This window comes from Astatotilapia calliptera, chromosome 20 (genome assembly GCF_900246225.1).
Source record: "Astatotilapia calliptera chromosome 20, fAstCal1.2, whole genome shotgun sequence".
Taxonomy (NCBI): Eukaryota; Metazoa; Chordata; class Actinopteri; order Cichliformes; family Cichlidae; genus Astatotilapia; species Astatotilapia calliptera.
The window spans coordinates 1,528,423-1,543,614 of record NC_039321.1 but is presented as its reverse complement, the minus strand read 5'-3'; the positions used below and the strand labels follow the sequence as shown (position 1 = coordinate 1,543,614).

General features: G+C 41.8%; 1 protein-coding gene and 1 long non-coding RNA gene across 4 annotated transcripts; one reads left to right on the top strand and one right to left on the bottom strand.

Moving 5' to 3' along the window:
- Positions 1 to 3,533: 3,533 nt before the first annotated feature.
- Positions 3,534 to 11,466, top strand: LOC113013808 (uncharacterized). Of its 3 annotated transcripts, none has more exons than XM_026154985.1 (7): positions 3,534 to 3,669; positions 6,059 to 6,394; positions 7,052 to 7,366; positions 7,935 to 8,024; positions 8,322 to 8,426; positions 9,115 to 9,152; positions 10,242 to 11,466. In XM_026154985.1, exons 1-7 carry the CDS (start codon positions 3,630 to 3,632, stop codon positions 10,413 to 10,415), a joined length of 1,098 nt encoding a protein of 365 aa, XP_026010770.1. In that variant the 5' UTR covers positions 3,534 to 3,629; the 3' UTR covers positions 10,416 to 11,466. The 3 variants fall into 3 exon arrangements, with proteins under 3 accessions (XP_026010770.1, XP_026010771.1, XP_026010769.1); XM_026154986.1 differs by having other exon boundaries at positions 7,932 to 8,024; positions 8,328 to 8,426; XM_026154984.1 differs by having other exon boundaries at positions 7,932 to 8,024.
- On the bottom strand, positions 5,253 to 5,716 carry LOC113013839 (uncharacterized). Its single transcript, XR_003270868.1, has 3 exons — positions 5,651 to 5,716; positions 5,488 to 5,577; positions 5,253 to 5,409 (listed from the first exon to the last, which is right to left on the bottom strand). It is a non-coding gene; the product is annotated as an uncharacterized LOC113013839 (long non-coding RNA).
- Positions 11,467 to 15,192: the final 3,726 nt, after the last annotated feature.

Here is a 15,192-nt window from a genome sequence, read left to right as displayed (position 1 = left end):
GGAACTGCAGCTGCTGGAACGTCTGCAGGAGGAACCAGCCCCACCAGCCCCCATCATCCTACACGAGTGCCCCGTGGACACTGTGAAGTCTTTCTGCTGCAGCGTGTCATCCATTTGTCTGAGAAGGTGTCTGCAGTCTTCCTTCTCTCCAACACCTCGACACCTCCAGGACCCCGAGACTGACACGAAAAATGTCTTCTGACCCCTCCCACCCTGGACAGAAACAGTCGCTCCCCTCAGTATCATGAAACTGCCAATATTATGTACATGTTATTAAAAACAACAAAACACATTACCTCCCCTGATCAGTCTGTTTTTTGTACACTAAGAAAAATAATTAAATGTTATAGATTTCATATTTTACTCAACCCTAAACAGAGACAACTTTGAATTCTTCTGTTTTATTTGAGCGTTTTAAGTGAATCCATTGCATTAAATGTTCATTTGGAATCACTTGATGGATCTGCATCAGACGTAACTGAAGTTAATCAGCTGGTTAGCCACACAGAGCTAACAGCAAACCATATAAAACCTTAGCATACGCAGCACGCAGCAGCTACAAGGATGGTGTTCTTATTCTATTATTATTACAGTGGTTGAAACATCATAAGTCTGCCTTCACTTTGTAATCCACATCAGTCCTGCTGCAAATCCCACATTTCCACAGCGTTCCTGTGACTTCTGGTGTTCTTTAGGTCAGCACTATGTTGGTGTTTGAACTGAATCAGATTATTTGTCTGGAACAGACTTTGGTGTCACACCAGTTTGTACTACAGGACGGAGGAGGGAGCTGATGTGGGGTCCAGTCTGTGAAAGAGCAGCTGTTCCAGTTACCCTAACTTACAACAACAACACAATCAGTGGATGTGATGAGCACGTTACCTACTGAACTGCAAACGGAGGAATTTCTGATCATCTGTGGATCATTTTTGTTAACTGCTTATTCAGCTGAGGGTCACAGGGGTGGAGTCTGTCCCAGCTGTCACAGGGAGAGAGGCGGGTCCACCTGCACAGGTCGCAAGTCAGAAAGGACAGAAACCACACTCTCTCATATACACACCTATATGTTTTGGGCACAACCTGACAACCGTCTCATTGGACCGTGGGAGAGCACATGAATGTCACAGAAAGACCCCAGCTGACCAAGACCCTTGAACCTGGAGACTTTAATCTGGGCAGCAGTGCCTGACATCACCTCACCGCCCCGACGTCAGGCTCTAATCTTGTGTTTGTGTTTTACTCCAGGGCAGCTGCCGTGACACCGTCACCTGGAGGAGTTTTAGTTTAGAACTCCTGTTATCAGATACATGGATATAAAGTCTTTACTTTTTATGTGTCTTTATGCAATACACGTGGATTCTGTCAACTCAGTATTAATATTCAAGTCAAGCCAGCTTCATTTGAACAGCACATTTTAAAAATAATTACTCCATTACTAAAATAATCAATAGCTGCAGCCCTACAGCTGTCCCCACCTGAGGAACTGGCGCGGGTGCAGGCCGGGCCCCGGTCGCTCTCACCCCGGGAACAGGGATGGGTGAAGGAGCAGGTTCAGGAGAAGCCCCAGGAACTGGAGGATAGACTGTGCTGGGGTGAAGCTGCAGAACAGGAGAGCCAATCTGAGCCATACTTGGGAGTGATAACTGCTATTAACAGCCATTGGATAGAGTGATAACCATGGTGGGTCTAGTCAGTATAATCAGCAGTAAATGAGTGTGTGGGTGAAGAAATGCTGCACACAGTGCTGTTTGATTCAAGAACCCAAAGCAAAACTCAAAAAGTGTCTCAGGGAGGGGAACCAGCCAGATGTTGTCAGTGTCACTGATGGAAATCCAGCTGCACTAACCCTCCAGTACATGAGACCTGCCACACAAACAGGCCTACAGAAAGACAGGGTGGAGTGATTCAGCACACAGTACACAGGCGCCTGCTGGCTGCAGACAGGCTCATTACATACAGAGACGTTCTCTTCACACCGATGCAAATAAAAGAAATTATATGACAGATTTTACAGATGTATTTAGCAGTCAGTCAGCACTTTGAGGTTTTTGATTCCATAATAGTTGTTGTGAAATCAGAGTAAGAACAGTGGGCTGGACCTGTCTGGGAACTTTGTCTCACACTGACAAAGAGCTCCATCGTCATACATTAGTCTGAAGGTAACAATGTTGAGAAATGCGAGAGCTTGTAGAATATTTCGAATGAGTTTGATTTGTTCCTTCATCCTGTTGATTTATAAAATTCATAACATGTGTGCTTAAACAACATTAAACTGTAGGTCTCCTGTCATAATCAGTTCAGTTTCAATCATACTGAAATACCATTGAAACGTTTTTTTACCATGAAACATGAACCTGGGACAGTTGCCTACAAACACCAAGCAGGTAGTCCTCTGATTACATCAAACAGGAAACAGGCCGTCTGCTTTTAGGGAAAGAAAATCCGAGCGCACAAACAACAGGAGGCGTTCATTTCTAGAGGCAGTCGTAACTTAAACACTTTTCAGTGTATCTGTATTTTTAGCATGATTCAGATAACCTGGTCACAATTTGCTGGCTCCTAATTATGGCCAGTTCAATAAGTTGAGACAAATTGTTCAAGATTAGAAAATCCATCAAAGTAACCATCACAGTGAGGTCTCCTTTCAGGGGGAAAGAATAAAGTCTTTAACAGAATGAAGCCAGGCAGCAATAGGAAGATGATTCTCTTTATTGCCTCATTCAGAGTGTATAACAGTGGGCGTGGTTCTGGAACAAACATCAGGTACATCAACCGTGGAACATAATGCGAACACTGACGAGGATAAACCCTCAGCCTTACACTGGAATTCAGCAACACTTCAAATGTTTCCAAAAACATAAGTTGCTCTCTCTCAGTCTCCGGTAGGTCACAAATATCAGATTACAGCTGATTTATTTATTTAATTTGTTTAATATTAAACTTTACTCTGTCAAAAGATGTTTTTTCTGGGTCTCAGGAGGATCAGTTGGCTGAGTGTGACAATAACATTCCTGCATTCCTGGAACTGGAATATTGAGCTAACTGGAATAATGTTGGGATGTCTCATGACTCGTGGGTCACCTTGTGGTTCAAAGTGGTATTACATGAGGCTGCCATGTAATACCACTTTGAACCACAAGGTGATTGAACTGTTTGATATAATATCAGAACTGTTGTTCTTTCATATTCTGTTCATAGATGTATTTAAATGTGCAAAGATTTGAAACTGTTAAACAAACTGTGAGAAGAAAGAAAGTCTGACTCTTTTCTAACATTTGACCCAAACTGTTTTTCTAAATGATCCCAAACTAAAATTCTTCAGATACAGTAAGAGAAATGATTTCATGATGAATGATGATCATTGTTGGAGGTTTTGGTCACTGTGCTGAATTTAACAGAGTCAAGTGTCATCATTGTATTTCCTGCAGCACTTTGCACATAATACTATAAATATAAGGAGGAAGCCTGAGGCCCTGCAGCAGACTCACAGACGGATGCAGAGGGGAGGAGTGTAGAGGTGCTGTGGTGTTTGGAGGAGGGACTCCTTCAGTCAGAGAAGTGAGGCGTCACAAGTTCCTGGTTTCCAGTGAAGAAGAAGAGAGGCAGCAGTGAACCATCAGAGCCTCATCATGAAAGTCCGTCACACTCTGATCTGCTGCTTCTTCCTTTGTGAGTACATTCACTTGTTCTTTCTGTCACTCTCCTTCTTCAACATGTTTCTGTTGTTAAACATGATGATCAGAGTCAGCTATGAGTCACTTTCATGGACGCTTCTTCCATTCAAACTGCTTTTATTCATGATTTCATGGATGTGTTTGTGGCCAGTATGGACAGAAGAAACCATCACAGTGAGACATTCATGGACATGTTGCTGCTCACTTTGGCTTTAGGATTCGTCCTTTCAAAGATGGTTTCTTACAAGTGTTTGTTACGTCCTCAAAATAACCTGTAACATCAAAATAAAAACTCCACCTGATACTTTCAGTTATTATTTGAAAATACAAACTTGTTGATCAAGTCAATGAATTTTTCTTTGAAAGACAAAAACACATTTTGTTGCTTTTACTGTTACATGTTCATGTTTCTTCACTGTGACTATTCACAGTTCACTCCCACAGTGCATATAGATTTGACAAAATGACATCACTACCTGCAAACAAATATAAACCTGTGAGTGACGTGAGTGAAATCTGTCAGCATCTTCAAACCCAGAGTTGTGTGAAAAGTTATTTGCTAATTCTTCCTGTTTGTCCTGTTGGAGCTGAACAGAAATACGACTGCACAGAGTTTAAATGCTGGAATGAACTGAAATCATTCACATAAAGTAACTGACTCACATCAGCTGCTGAGTTTGGCTTCAGAGCTTTAAAATAGAGTCATAAATTACTCAATAACATGTCGTTCATTGCAAGTATTTGTTACTTCCTCAAAGAAAACAAAGTGTCTTGCCCAAGGACACAACGACCGAGACTCTCCAAGCCGGGGCTCGAACCGGCAACCTTCAGGTTACAAGGTGAACTCCCAACTCTTGAGCCACGATCACCCTCAGTAAAACAAAGTTACAACAAATAAAAACTTCATCACTGGTTTTGTTGTCGCTTCATGAACTTTGACACCAGCAGTACATTTAAACTAAATGATGACATCACTTCCTGTGGATGAAACACATGAAAAACTTGCATGTTGAGCTGTTGCTTCAATCTCTCAACACATAATTACTACAAGTACCACACAGAGGAGTTATGAGTCATTTACATGTCATGTTTTGTTCATCTTTATCTTTTATTGTCATTTTATTCATGCGTTTGTGACCCGTGGTAGGTACCTATTTAAAATAGGACAGAGCCGTAGGCGCACAGTCAGTTTAAAAGATTTTTAATACAAAATAAAAGAAACCGTGTAACAGCGGCACCTGAAAACAATTAAAAACTTTACCTTATTAGAAACTATAAAACTGTACGATTGCCATGAGCCAGGACAAGCGCTGCAGGGAACAGTTTAAAAACAAATCGACATAGCACACAGGTTAAAAGTGGACGGCAACTCACACATGACCCCAAATGGGTAAAACACTATAGAAAAAGGAAAATCTTCGGTGCCGTCTTCACTCAGGCCCACCGCTGTGCATGCAAAAAGCGGGGAGACAAAAAAAAGGATTTGTTTTCCCTGCAGCGCCTTCACCGTCTGCGACAATATATATATATAAAAAAGGGGTTAAAATACTAAAAGGATCAATATCTGTGGTGCCTACTGATACAGAAAAAATTAAAACAAACACCAAAAACCATCGACAGCCTCAACAGTCAGTCTGCCGATTTACACCGGTTTAAAACAAATTAAAACACACTAATGTGTCGGGTCCTTTGCCCGCAGCCAGAAATCCACCTGGCAAAGCAGCAGCTCGGTACTCTGTGAATAAAAGGCAGGAGATCACTTAGCTGGACAGTAGAACACAGGAATATTCCTCCACTGAATTGGTTTTGTTACCTGTCCACAAGTTCGTGTCACACCCTAATAAATGTGGGTCAGTGGCGATGAAGTCCACTATACTGTTCTCACGGGAGCAATGTTTCCCACCTACAAGGGTGCAAATAACTGTAAACCTCTGCCAACAGCCAGAGCTCAAGTGGTACATTTTTGTGTAACCTACCGTTCTAACAGAAGTTTAGGGGAAGACCCGTATCAGACTTTCGTAGTTAAAAAACACCAACTTGCCCAACTCGGGCCAAGCACTCGCAGTTTCAGGTTTGCAGATAGATACCCAATTGCCCACACCTGCGCTTATAAAAGGAGCAAAGACCAGCTCCGCTCACCAGGGGCGGTCCCGAGTCTCCAGGTCTCACCTGTCACACATAGGAAACATGTTCAGATATATTTTGAGTCGTGTCGACTGGAAGAAGATTTTCCACCACTTTAGACAATAAAATGTATTTGACATGAATCATTGTTGTTATTCAGACTTTAGTCTCAGTGTGTCTGTGTGTGAATGTTGTGATCAGACTGCAGCTTCTTACAGGAAGTACAAACAGTAACTGTTGATGGTTCATGTTTCCAACAGCTCTGCAGGATGGAAACCCTGAAGTCACCGATGCTCAGATTCTTCACTATGAAGTCATTGGAGGAGATTTTAAAGCTGGATTCTCCTTTAATTCTGCAGGAACATGGAAGATGTTCTGCAGAGAAGAATGTGAAGGAGAAAACATTCTCATTAATACAACTGATGTCAGAGCTCAAACAGGCAGATACAGCATTGAATATGAATGGACTGGTTCTCATGTTTTATCTGTGAGCATCTCAAAGCTGACTGAGTCTGACTCTGGACAGTACAGCTGTGGTTTGGCTGGATCTTCATCATCAGCTTCACTCACACAGTTCGTGATCGTTGTTGCTGAAGGTGAGTTTCTGTTTCAGCTGTGGAAATGTTTAGTTTCTGTTCCTGAAGCAAAGTTTGAGTTTCACTGACAGCTGCTGACGGTTTAAAGAAGCTGAAGTTTGTTCTTCTGTCAACTGTTGGTTACATTTGGACTCCTCTAAGTAACCGATGAACTGCAGCTGGGACACGAGTGTGTGTGAATATTAGTGAGTGTGTCAGCTGATAATGATGTGAATGAAATGTTGATGTCAGAAACAGACGCTGATGAATGAAAGAAGATTTCCTGATGTAACTTTGATTTTATTTGATGAGTTTTTGCTTCTGTGTCGTCGGTTTGATCTTTCCAAGAGTTCCCCTCACAGCAAAATGGATTCTTCCTCAATGAATGTGTGACAATCACATTCACAACACAAACGTCCATCCAGACTTTAAATGTACTTAAAACCATGAAGGGTTCACAGTTTAGAGTCTATACTTGTCATAAAAGCTGATTTTTCATGAATCCAATCAGTCTGATGATGAAGCCGTTTAAATCTCACTTAGTTCAACAGTTCCTCTGTCAGACTGGTTGAACTGGGCAGCTCCCAGTGTAACTGTGGATGAAACTGGAGTTACTCTGATCAGACTGCATCATCTTCAGCACAGATAGTAACTATTGATCGTTTGTCTCTTTAACAGCACTGCTGGATGGAAACGATGATCAGCTGAAACACTTTGATAAAGAAACTGGAAGCTCTCTCACAGTCGGATGTTCCTTTAAACAACCTGGAAACACAAAGTTGTTCTGCAGGGGAGAGTGTGGACAAGGCGACGGTCTTGTTCATACAAATGATGTCAAAGCTCAGAGAGGCAGATACAACATTAGATATGCTTCAGGAGTTCTGTATGTGAGCATCACACAGCTGACCAAGTCTGACTCAGGACAGTACAGATGTTACCTGAGTGGATCTTCCAGCAGTTCATTCAGAGACTTTGAGGTCACTGTCACAGACGGTGAGTTTTTACTGATATCAATCAAATGTTGTCAGAGTGGAGCTGTTCAGCTGTTCCTTATTTCCTGTCATATATCTGCTGTTCCAGTGGTGGATGTTCATGTTGAACACGAGCAAAGTTTCTAATAATGAGCTCAGTGTCTGTACAGTGATCCCTGTGAGCCAACAGCTCAGGCTGCTCTCAGCACTCAGTTTATCTCAACATAGAAACAGAATTATTTAGAAACAAGATTATTTAGAATGTGAACTTTGTAAAGTTACTGTGATGGAGAGCAGGAATCAGAGTGTGGAGCTGGAAATGAACAGGTGACCATTAATGTCCCTAAATGTCTTTATTGTTTCCAAGAACCTGATATTTCAACATACATTCATATTTTATTTCATTGTTAAACTATTTTAGTGCATTTTTTTAATCTAAAACGAAATTTTCCAAACTGGTTTTTTCTCAGTCAGTGGATCCATTTAAGGCTCGTTTGATTTCTCAGCTGATTTTTGAATCTTTGTGTTTTTCTTCTTCACAGCTCCAAACATTTATAAGTCAAACTTTCCTCTCTGCTCTTGTTCAGCAGCTGGACCATCAGCCACGACTACAGGAAGCTGCACACCTTCATTAACTTTGACTGGAAGCACTGAGCAGCCTGAAAGAGCAGCATCTGCAGGTACATCCATCTATGAGTCTGAGAGTAGAAACACTGACAGATTCTTTATAACCTGAGTGAAAACTGGTTTAATTATTATCATAATTACTCCTTAATGTGTCCTGTTAAATGCTTTTCATTTAGTTTGACAAGTGACATTAGCAAACAATCTGAGGTGAATATGTTCTTTAGAAGCTGTAAAATGCTAAAATAACACAACCTCTATTTCATATTATTTCAGTCTGTAGGTGATGAGTTCTTACTGTACAGCTCTATATACTGTACGCATGTCTTCAGCTTGTTGTTCTTCTCAATCTGCTGCAGATGTGCTGCTGGTTGTGGGTCTGACTCTGGCTCTCATCATCATCCTGTTATCAGTGTCTGTGCTGATATTCTGCAAGAAAAGATCCTCTAAACCAAAGGGTGAGACAGCAGGAAGCACACAGACAGACACACTCATCGCTCAGTTTGTATTTAATTCTTTGTGAATTAAAGCTTTGAAAAGACAAACACAACAACACAACCTCGACCCAGAAAAATCACTGAACAAAAACCACCTTAAGATCTGAATTCAGGTTAAGAGAGTGAACTGCTGCTCAGTTTAAACTTCCAGTTACACCTGGAAGTGATGTAATAGTTACTGTTACAGCAGCAGGTGCTAACATTAAACTGACTGTGATTTACAGACAGCAAAGCAAATTAAAAACAAACCAGAAACAATCATTTTATTACACAAATGAAAATGTAAAGTTTCACATTAATCATTGATAAATAGCCCAAAGCAGAGGAGTCACGTGTGGCTAATGTTACAGTTAATTTATACTTAAAATACTATTCTGCCTTGATTAAATCTGCTGTGTGGCTCCTGCTAATGTTTTGGTCGAAAACTACTTAAAAATGACTTTTTAAAAACTGAAGGTTTCTGACCGGCTTCAGCGTGTTGGAGGAGATGTGGTGGAAACCATCACGAGAATTTATATCCAAAGCCTGGCAGAAATGTTGTCTGAATCACTCTCTGAATAAAGTCTTCAGTGTCTTTGGTGAAGGTCGTCACAGATGGAGATCTGTCAGCACTAAATCATCAAAAATATTCTCTCTGATGTGTTTTCAGATCCTCCTGTGGAAACCGAGCAGGCTGCTGTCACAGAGGTGAGTTTGATCAACTTTACTCACAGCGTCACAGTTTTGGTGAAATTAGTAAGTAGAATTTTATTAGTTCAGCAGGTTTAAAGATAAATATCACACAGTGCTGATAGCAGCATGCTAGAACATAAAAACATGACCTCAGAGACCTGCTGCAAACGTGTGGATGGAAACGTTCACTGAGTACAGTCATACTGTGACACAATGGGACTTAACTTTGTATTATTTCTTAAGTGATAAAAAAGGGTTTAACAACAGTCACCTTAATGGTTTCTGATAGATTTAGTACATGTGTCAAAGGGACTTTCCGTTACTTTACACACAAATCTGTCAGGAGCACAAACTGGGACTATTTTTTCTTCAGGTTGGAGAAAGTTATCAGTGATCCACCTACTGTACACAGGCTCTGCAGCTCAGAAACATTTTGGGGTTTGAGAGACATGCAGCTGAACATCATGTGTGTTAAAGTGCTCAGAATGTGCTGAAACAGTAAAGACCCCAAACAGAAGCCTGTGGAAGACAACAGGCAGAGGAGAATACTGAAATTAGAAGCCGCCACCTGGCACACAATGCACCCGACCCCTATGGCGCCTCCTGCGGGTGGTGGGCCTGCGGGAGGATGGGCCCATGTCTCCTCTTCGGGCTGTGCCCGGCCGGGCCCCATGGACTAAGGCCCGGCCACCAGACGCTCGCCCTCAGGCACCCTCCCCGGGCCAGGCTCCAGGACAGGGCCCCAGTAACCCTATCCCGGGCAGGGTAAACGGTTCCCTCGATGTTCTTTTCATAACAAAACATAAACAGGAAAATTACACACAAGTGAGGGGTTCATTTTTCATTCTTAAATAAATAACATCAGTCACACAGTGCTCACATTATTTATCACCTGTGATGCCCGGTGACAAACAGATGCCTGAACACACCGGCCCTTTAATGAACTGTTCTATTACAAGAGCGGGGCTCAGGCCCCACTCACTCAGGGCTGACGACGCACCTGCTCGTCTCGTCCTTCGAGTCGGTTTGTGTTAACAATCCTAAACATTATTGAAAATGTGGCAGCTGATCAACAGTTTCATCTCTGCTCGTTCTCTTTTTCAGGAGGAAGACGACTCGAGCAAACTCACCTACTCTGAGGTGAATTTTTCCAAGAGGACTTTTGGCTCTCCCAACGGAGCCTCGAGTGGTAACACTGGTGAAGTTATCTACTCTGCGCCTCGGGTCCATGTGAGCTCTGATGTCAGAGATGATTCGCTGTACTCGAGTGTAGCTTAGCTTCAAGCTGCTGCTGCCACGTTTCTCTGTGAAGGGACCAAAGGAAGCTTTCAGTGTAAATAATCTGATTCACACCAAAATCTGTTTGAATGGGATTTAATTTTAATGTAACAACAGGACGGTGACAGCGTGTGATTGGTCAGATGCTGTGATGTCATAGCTGTGTAAATTATGGTCACTGAGGGATTTTGGTGTTTTGAAGTTGAGCACAGGTCCAATCAGTGATCCTGTGGCAGTAAAGTGACTCAGTGAAGATGCAGGGAAATCTGTCAGACAGCTGATCTGCACAGTTCTTAAGTTTACTGAAAACATTTTCAGGATCAGAGCTTTTCCTCTCCTTCAGTCACTCGAGGAGTTAAAAAACTTTGTTCCTGTCATGTTCCATGTACACACACAGTTCTTTGCTAAATCTAAAGTATTGAAATAATTCTTTAAAAAAAGAAAAACTTCTTGTCTTTCACAACTTCAGAGTCACACGAGTGAAGAAAATGGGGAAGTGTTCAGACTGCATGCTCAGCTTGGTGTCAGTTTAGCAAGATTAACTTCCTTGATTAGCTTCTGCAAAGTGTCAGGCCGCTGTTTAAAACTGATGCTTTAATGTTTATTAACAGGACAATGTTTTACTGAAATAAACTTTCATAATGTAGAAAATCTTTAGCTTATTAAATCAAACAGTGGTGGAAGTGAGTGCAGAGCAAAGCTGCATTCGCTCCAACAAGCAGATCGGTGCTTGTTGGCTGTACCTGGATCAGCTCTGGATCTCTCCAAGTTATTGAACTCACTTCCACTGGACCTACGATCTGTGACACTGTTGGACCTGCCTGTGCATGCTATCTGTTTACCTTGTTTGAATTCTTGTATCTTACTCTGTGCTGTAAAGAGCTTTGTGACTTTTGTTCTTGTAAAGCGCTGTATTAATAAACCTTAATTACAATAATGAGAGCAACCACATCGACTCTACAGACACTGAATGTAATATTTACCACCTCACTTGTTAGCAGAGATATTTTCTCTTTGTTCAGTGTGAGAATAAAAGCTTTTTTCTATTTGATATCAGCACAGAAAATGAGTTTGTTTGTATTCAGTCACTGCTGTTGAGCAACAAGTGTCTTTCACATGTTTGTCTTCCTGTTCAGCTGTTTCTATGGCGACTAAATTTGCATGTTGTTATCAGAAGCTGTTCTGCACAGTTCTTAAGAAGTTAACTGTCAGTATTATCTGTATGATGTGGACCAGGCCTCTTCCTCTCCATCAGTCCTCTGAGCAGTCATGTCTTTCACAACCTCAGAGTCAGTCACGAAAAGAAAAAGAGGATTTTCAGACTGTTACCCATCAAATATAAACCTGCTGAGTGCTGCTAATTGATAGAATAGAAATGTATCAATGAGCACTCAGCAGGTTTTTTTCTGCACTTTAGCAAGTTTAAGATCTTCATTTCAGCTCACTGTGTAAAACTGATACCAAATAATGTTTAACAGTGGAAGCAACTCCACTCTGAACACACGCTCACTGCAGGTCTGAACTGACCTGCAGACACTGCACCCGTCCACGCCTCCTGCTCCACTCTTCTCTGACTGGGCGGCTGTGGCTCAGGCGGTAGAGCAGGTCATCTACTGATCGGAAGGTTGGTGCTTCGATTCCTGGCTTCAGGACAAGTTGTGTAAAGTGCTTTGAAGGCTCAGAAGAGTAGAAAAGTGCTATATTAGAACCAGTCCATTTCCCATGACTTTTATGAACAGGACCCCAAAATACCTCAACTCCTCCATTCAGAGCAGCAACTTGTTCTTCATCCAGAGTGAGCACACCAGCCTTTTCTGGCTGAGCAGCGGGGACTTGGACTCAGAGGTGCTTAGTCTCATCCCAGCTGCTTCACACTTGGCTACAAACTGCCCTGAAGTGTGAACTTCATGTCACTGCATGATGAGACCAAGAGACCACATCTTCTGCAAAAAGCAGAGTGATCCTGACGCCAAGAAGGTGGAAACTATCTGCCTACAAATTCTCTTCATTAAAGCTGTGAAAGAGTTGGTGACAAACAGCAGAGCCTGGAAATGCAAACCAAGCTCTCACTATAGTTGTACAGGGACTGAATGGTCCTTCACATAAGCTCCAGGAGATAACAAGATGGTTCAAGGTTACAAGTCCAGAATAAAAAACACACTTTTCCTCCATAATCTGAGTTTTAGCTTAGAGACAGACTCTTCTTGCCAGCATCCAGGTAAAGATCCACCCAGGGAGGCTGAGGAGTGTTGGAGCACATCCTCCATCCACAAAAAAGACTTCCAGACTGTGCTGCAGAGTCATGTACAACATCCTGAGCCTTGAGCAACTCCTCACTCTCTCCTTCCACAGAAAGTGTTGGTGGGATTGAGGAAATCCTCAAAGTATTCTTTTTACCATCTGATTATGTCCTTATTGTGGTCAGCAGCGCTCAATCACTGCTGCACGCAGCGTGAGCAGAAAGCTTCCCCTGAGGTTTCCTCTCAGGTCTGAGCAGGCACCATGTTCAGGGGCAGCAGGTCCGAGAAGCTCTGACACTGTGGAGTTTTTCAGGAAAATAATAATAATAATAATAATAATAATAATAATAATAATGGATTGCATTTATATAGAACTTTTTGAGACCCTCAAAGCACTTTACAATTCCACTATTCATTCACTCTCACATTCACACACTGGTGGAGGCAGCTACAGTTGTAGCCACAGCTGCCCTGGGGCAGACTGACAGAAGCGAGGCTGCCATATCACACCATCGGCCCCTCTGGCCAAAATAAGCTGCTGGATATGTAAACTTCTCTTCAGTATAAATAAAGTATTTATCTTCCAGCTCCCAGTTTAGATTCAGAGGAAGACAACTTCTCTCCTTTTATAAGAGAGTTTTTCCTTCCCACTGTTGCCACATGCTTGTTGATAGGGGAGACGTCTGATTGCTGGGTTTGTGATGAATTACTAGAGATGGTGCAGAGACTGATGAGAAGGAAGGGTGTAGTAAACCACAGCAGACCTGGTGACATTTTTATGGTTTTAAGCATCCTTTATTAACTCTCGGTTGCTGTTTACAGCACAGCTGCAGCTAACCCGCTACCAGCTCAACATAACAACAACCACAATGACACAATAAGCACAGCTTTTTATGCTGGTGAGGTGTGATTGCAGATGCCGTGCAGGTGAGTCCACCTCACCTGCACAGCATTGCAGGCCACGGCCCATCACATAGGGGTTGCTGGTTTACTTGGCAGACACAGAGCTCCAGGAGGGTTGGCAGGGTTGGTATTGTGGTTGGAAGCCAAATTTACACGTCAAGCTCAGACTCAGTTGGTGATAATAAGAAGCTGCACCTATTTATAAATGCTAAAAATCATCCTCAATACAACCTCAGAGTAATTCTGAAGAATGATTTGGTCCACAGGTAATTCTGTTTTTGTGTTTTGCTTCATGTTGTTTTTCATTCTTTCATCCAGTGAAAAGTTCAGAAAAAAATTAAAACGTTTAATCAAAAATGCACATGAGGATCATCTGTTCATGATTGAAATGTGTTGTTAATCCAACTGCAAGCCAGGTGCTGTGACTGAGCAGTGTTGGGCAAGTTACTTTGAAAAAGTAATTAATTATAGTTACTAGTTACTTCTTCAAAAAGGTAACTGAGTTAGTAACTGAGTTACAAGATTTTAAAAGTAATTAATTACTTGAAAAGTAACTATTGCGTTACTTTAAAAAAAATGTTTAACCCTCTGGGGTCCAGGGTGTAATCGGCCATTTTTAACTACTTCTGATGTTTCCTCCACATTTCACCTTTAAAAACGATTTACTTTGTCTTGTTTGGTCTCATCAGCACAACCTCACGTGTCTGAATCTACAGTCATGCTTTCATTTTGACTACTGTAGTAACACAACTGATCTAAAATCAGACAAAAAACACATTTTTTACTGTAACAACCACAAACAAATCATATGTCATAACTCTAAATGCAAATATAAATTATCAATTTTAAAATCATATGCACAAGTTTTGCAAACAACAAAGTTATTTGCAGCCATTTACCTTTTACCTTGATTTTTTAAAGAACCATTTCAAACTATTTACACAACAATCAGCTGTTCTTCAATAAGAACAGCTGGGCTGTTTTTGTTTCGTTTGGTTTTTTTGCTCATAAGCAGAGAGCGCTCGCTGCTGTCCTTAGACAGTAAACGTGACGAAACTATTGAGGAAAAAACGCCGCGTATATCTTGTTTATCACGACTCTGGTTTTATGTGGCCTATCAACACAATTTAAAAGCTGGTATATGTCGTCTTGTTGCTTTGTCATCTGTGAAGCGGTCGTGCTTTTTTTTTTCCTGAGACGCCGTTCAATAGTCGACCTTAATCCTACAGAGAATGTGGTGATTTGATGGATAATTAAAGTCAGTCATATATCCACAAACACAACAAGCTGAAAGTCAGTGATGCTGCTCGGTTTGCAGTCCTGAATATGACGGCACAAGCAGGATTCACTGCACTGTTAATGTGAGCTGTGTTATATTGCTGCCTCTGTTCGGTGGTGTCGAGCCAAACGCACTTTAACGTGTGTTTGAACGAGCTGACGGTTCACTCGTTAAGCTGAAAGAAAGATGCTTTAATCACAGCAGTCACACATGTGTCCACTGCACCATCTGGAACTCTTCTTGTTTAGCACTCGTAATGACACAAACACTAAATCCTGCTTCTCTGGTGCTGTTTTGTAGCAGTGCGTACACCTGAGACTGTCACCTGTCTGTCTGTCCTGCACTCTCTCTCTGT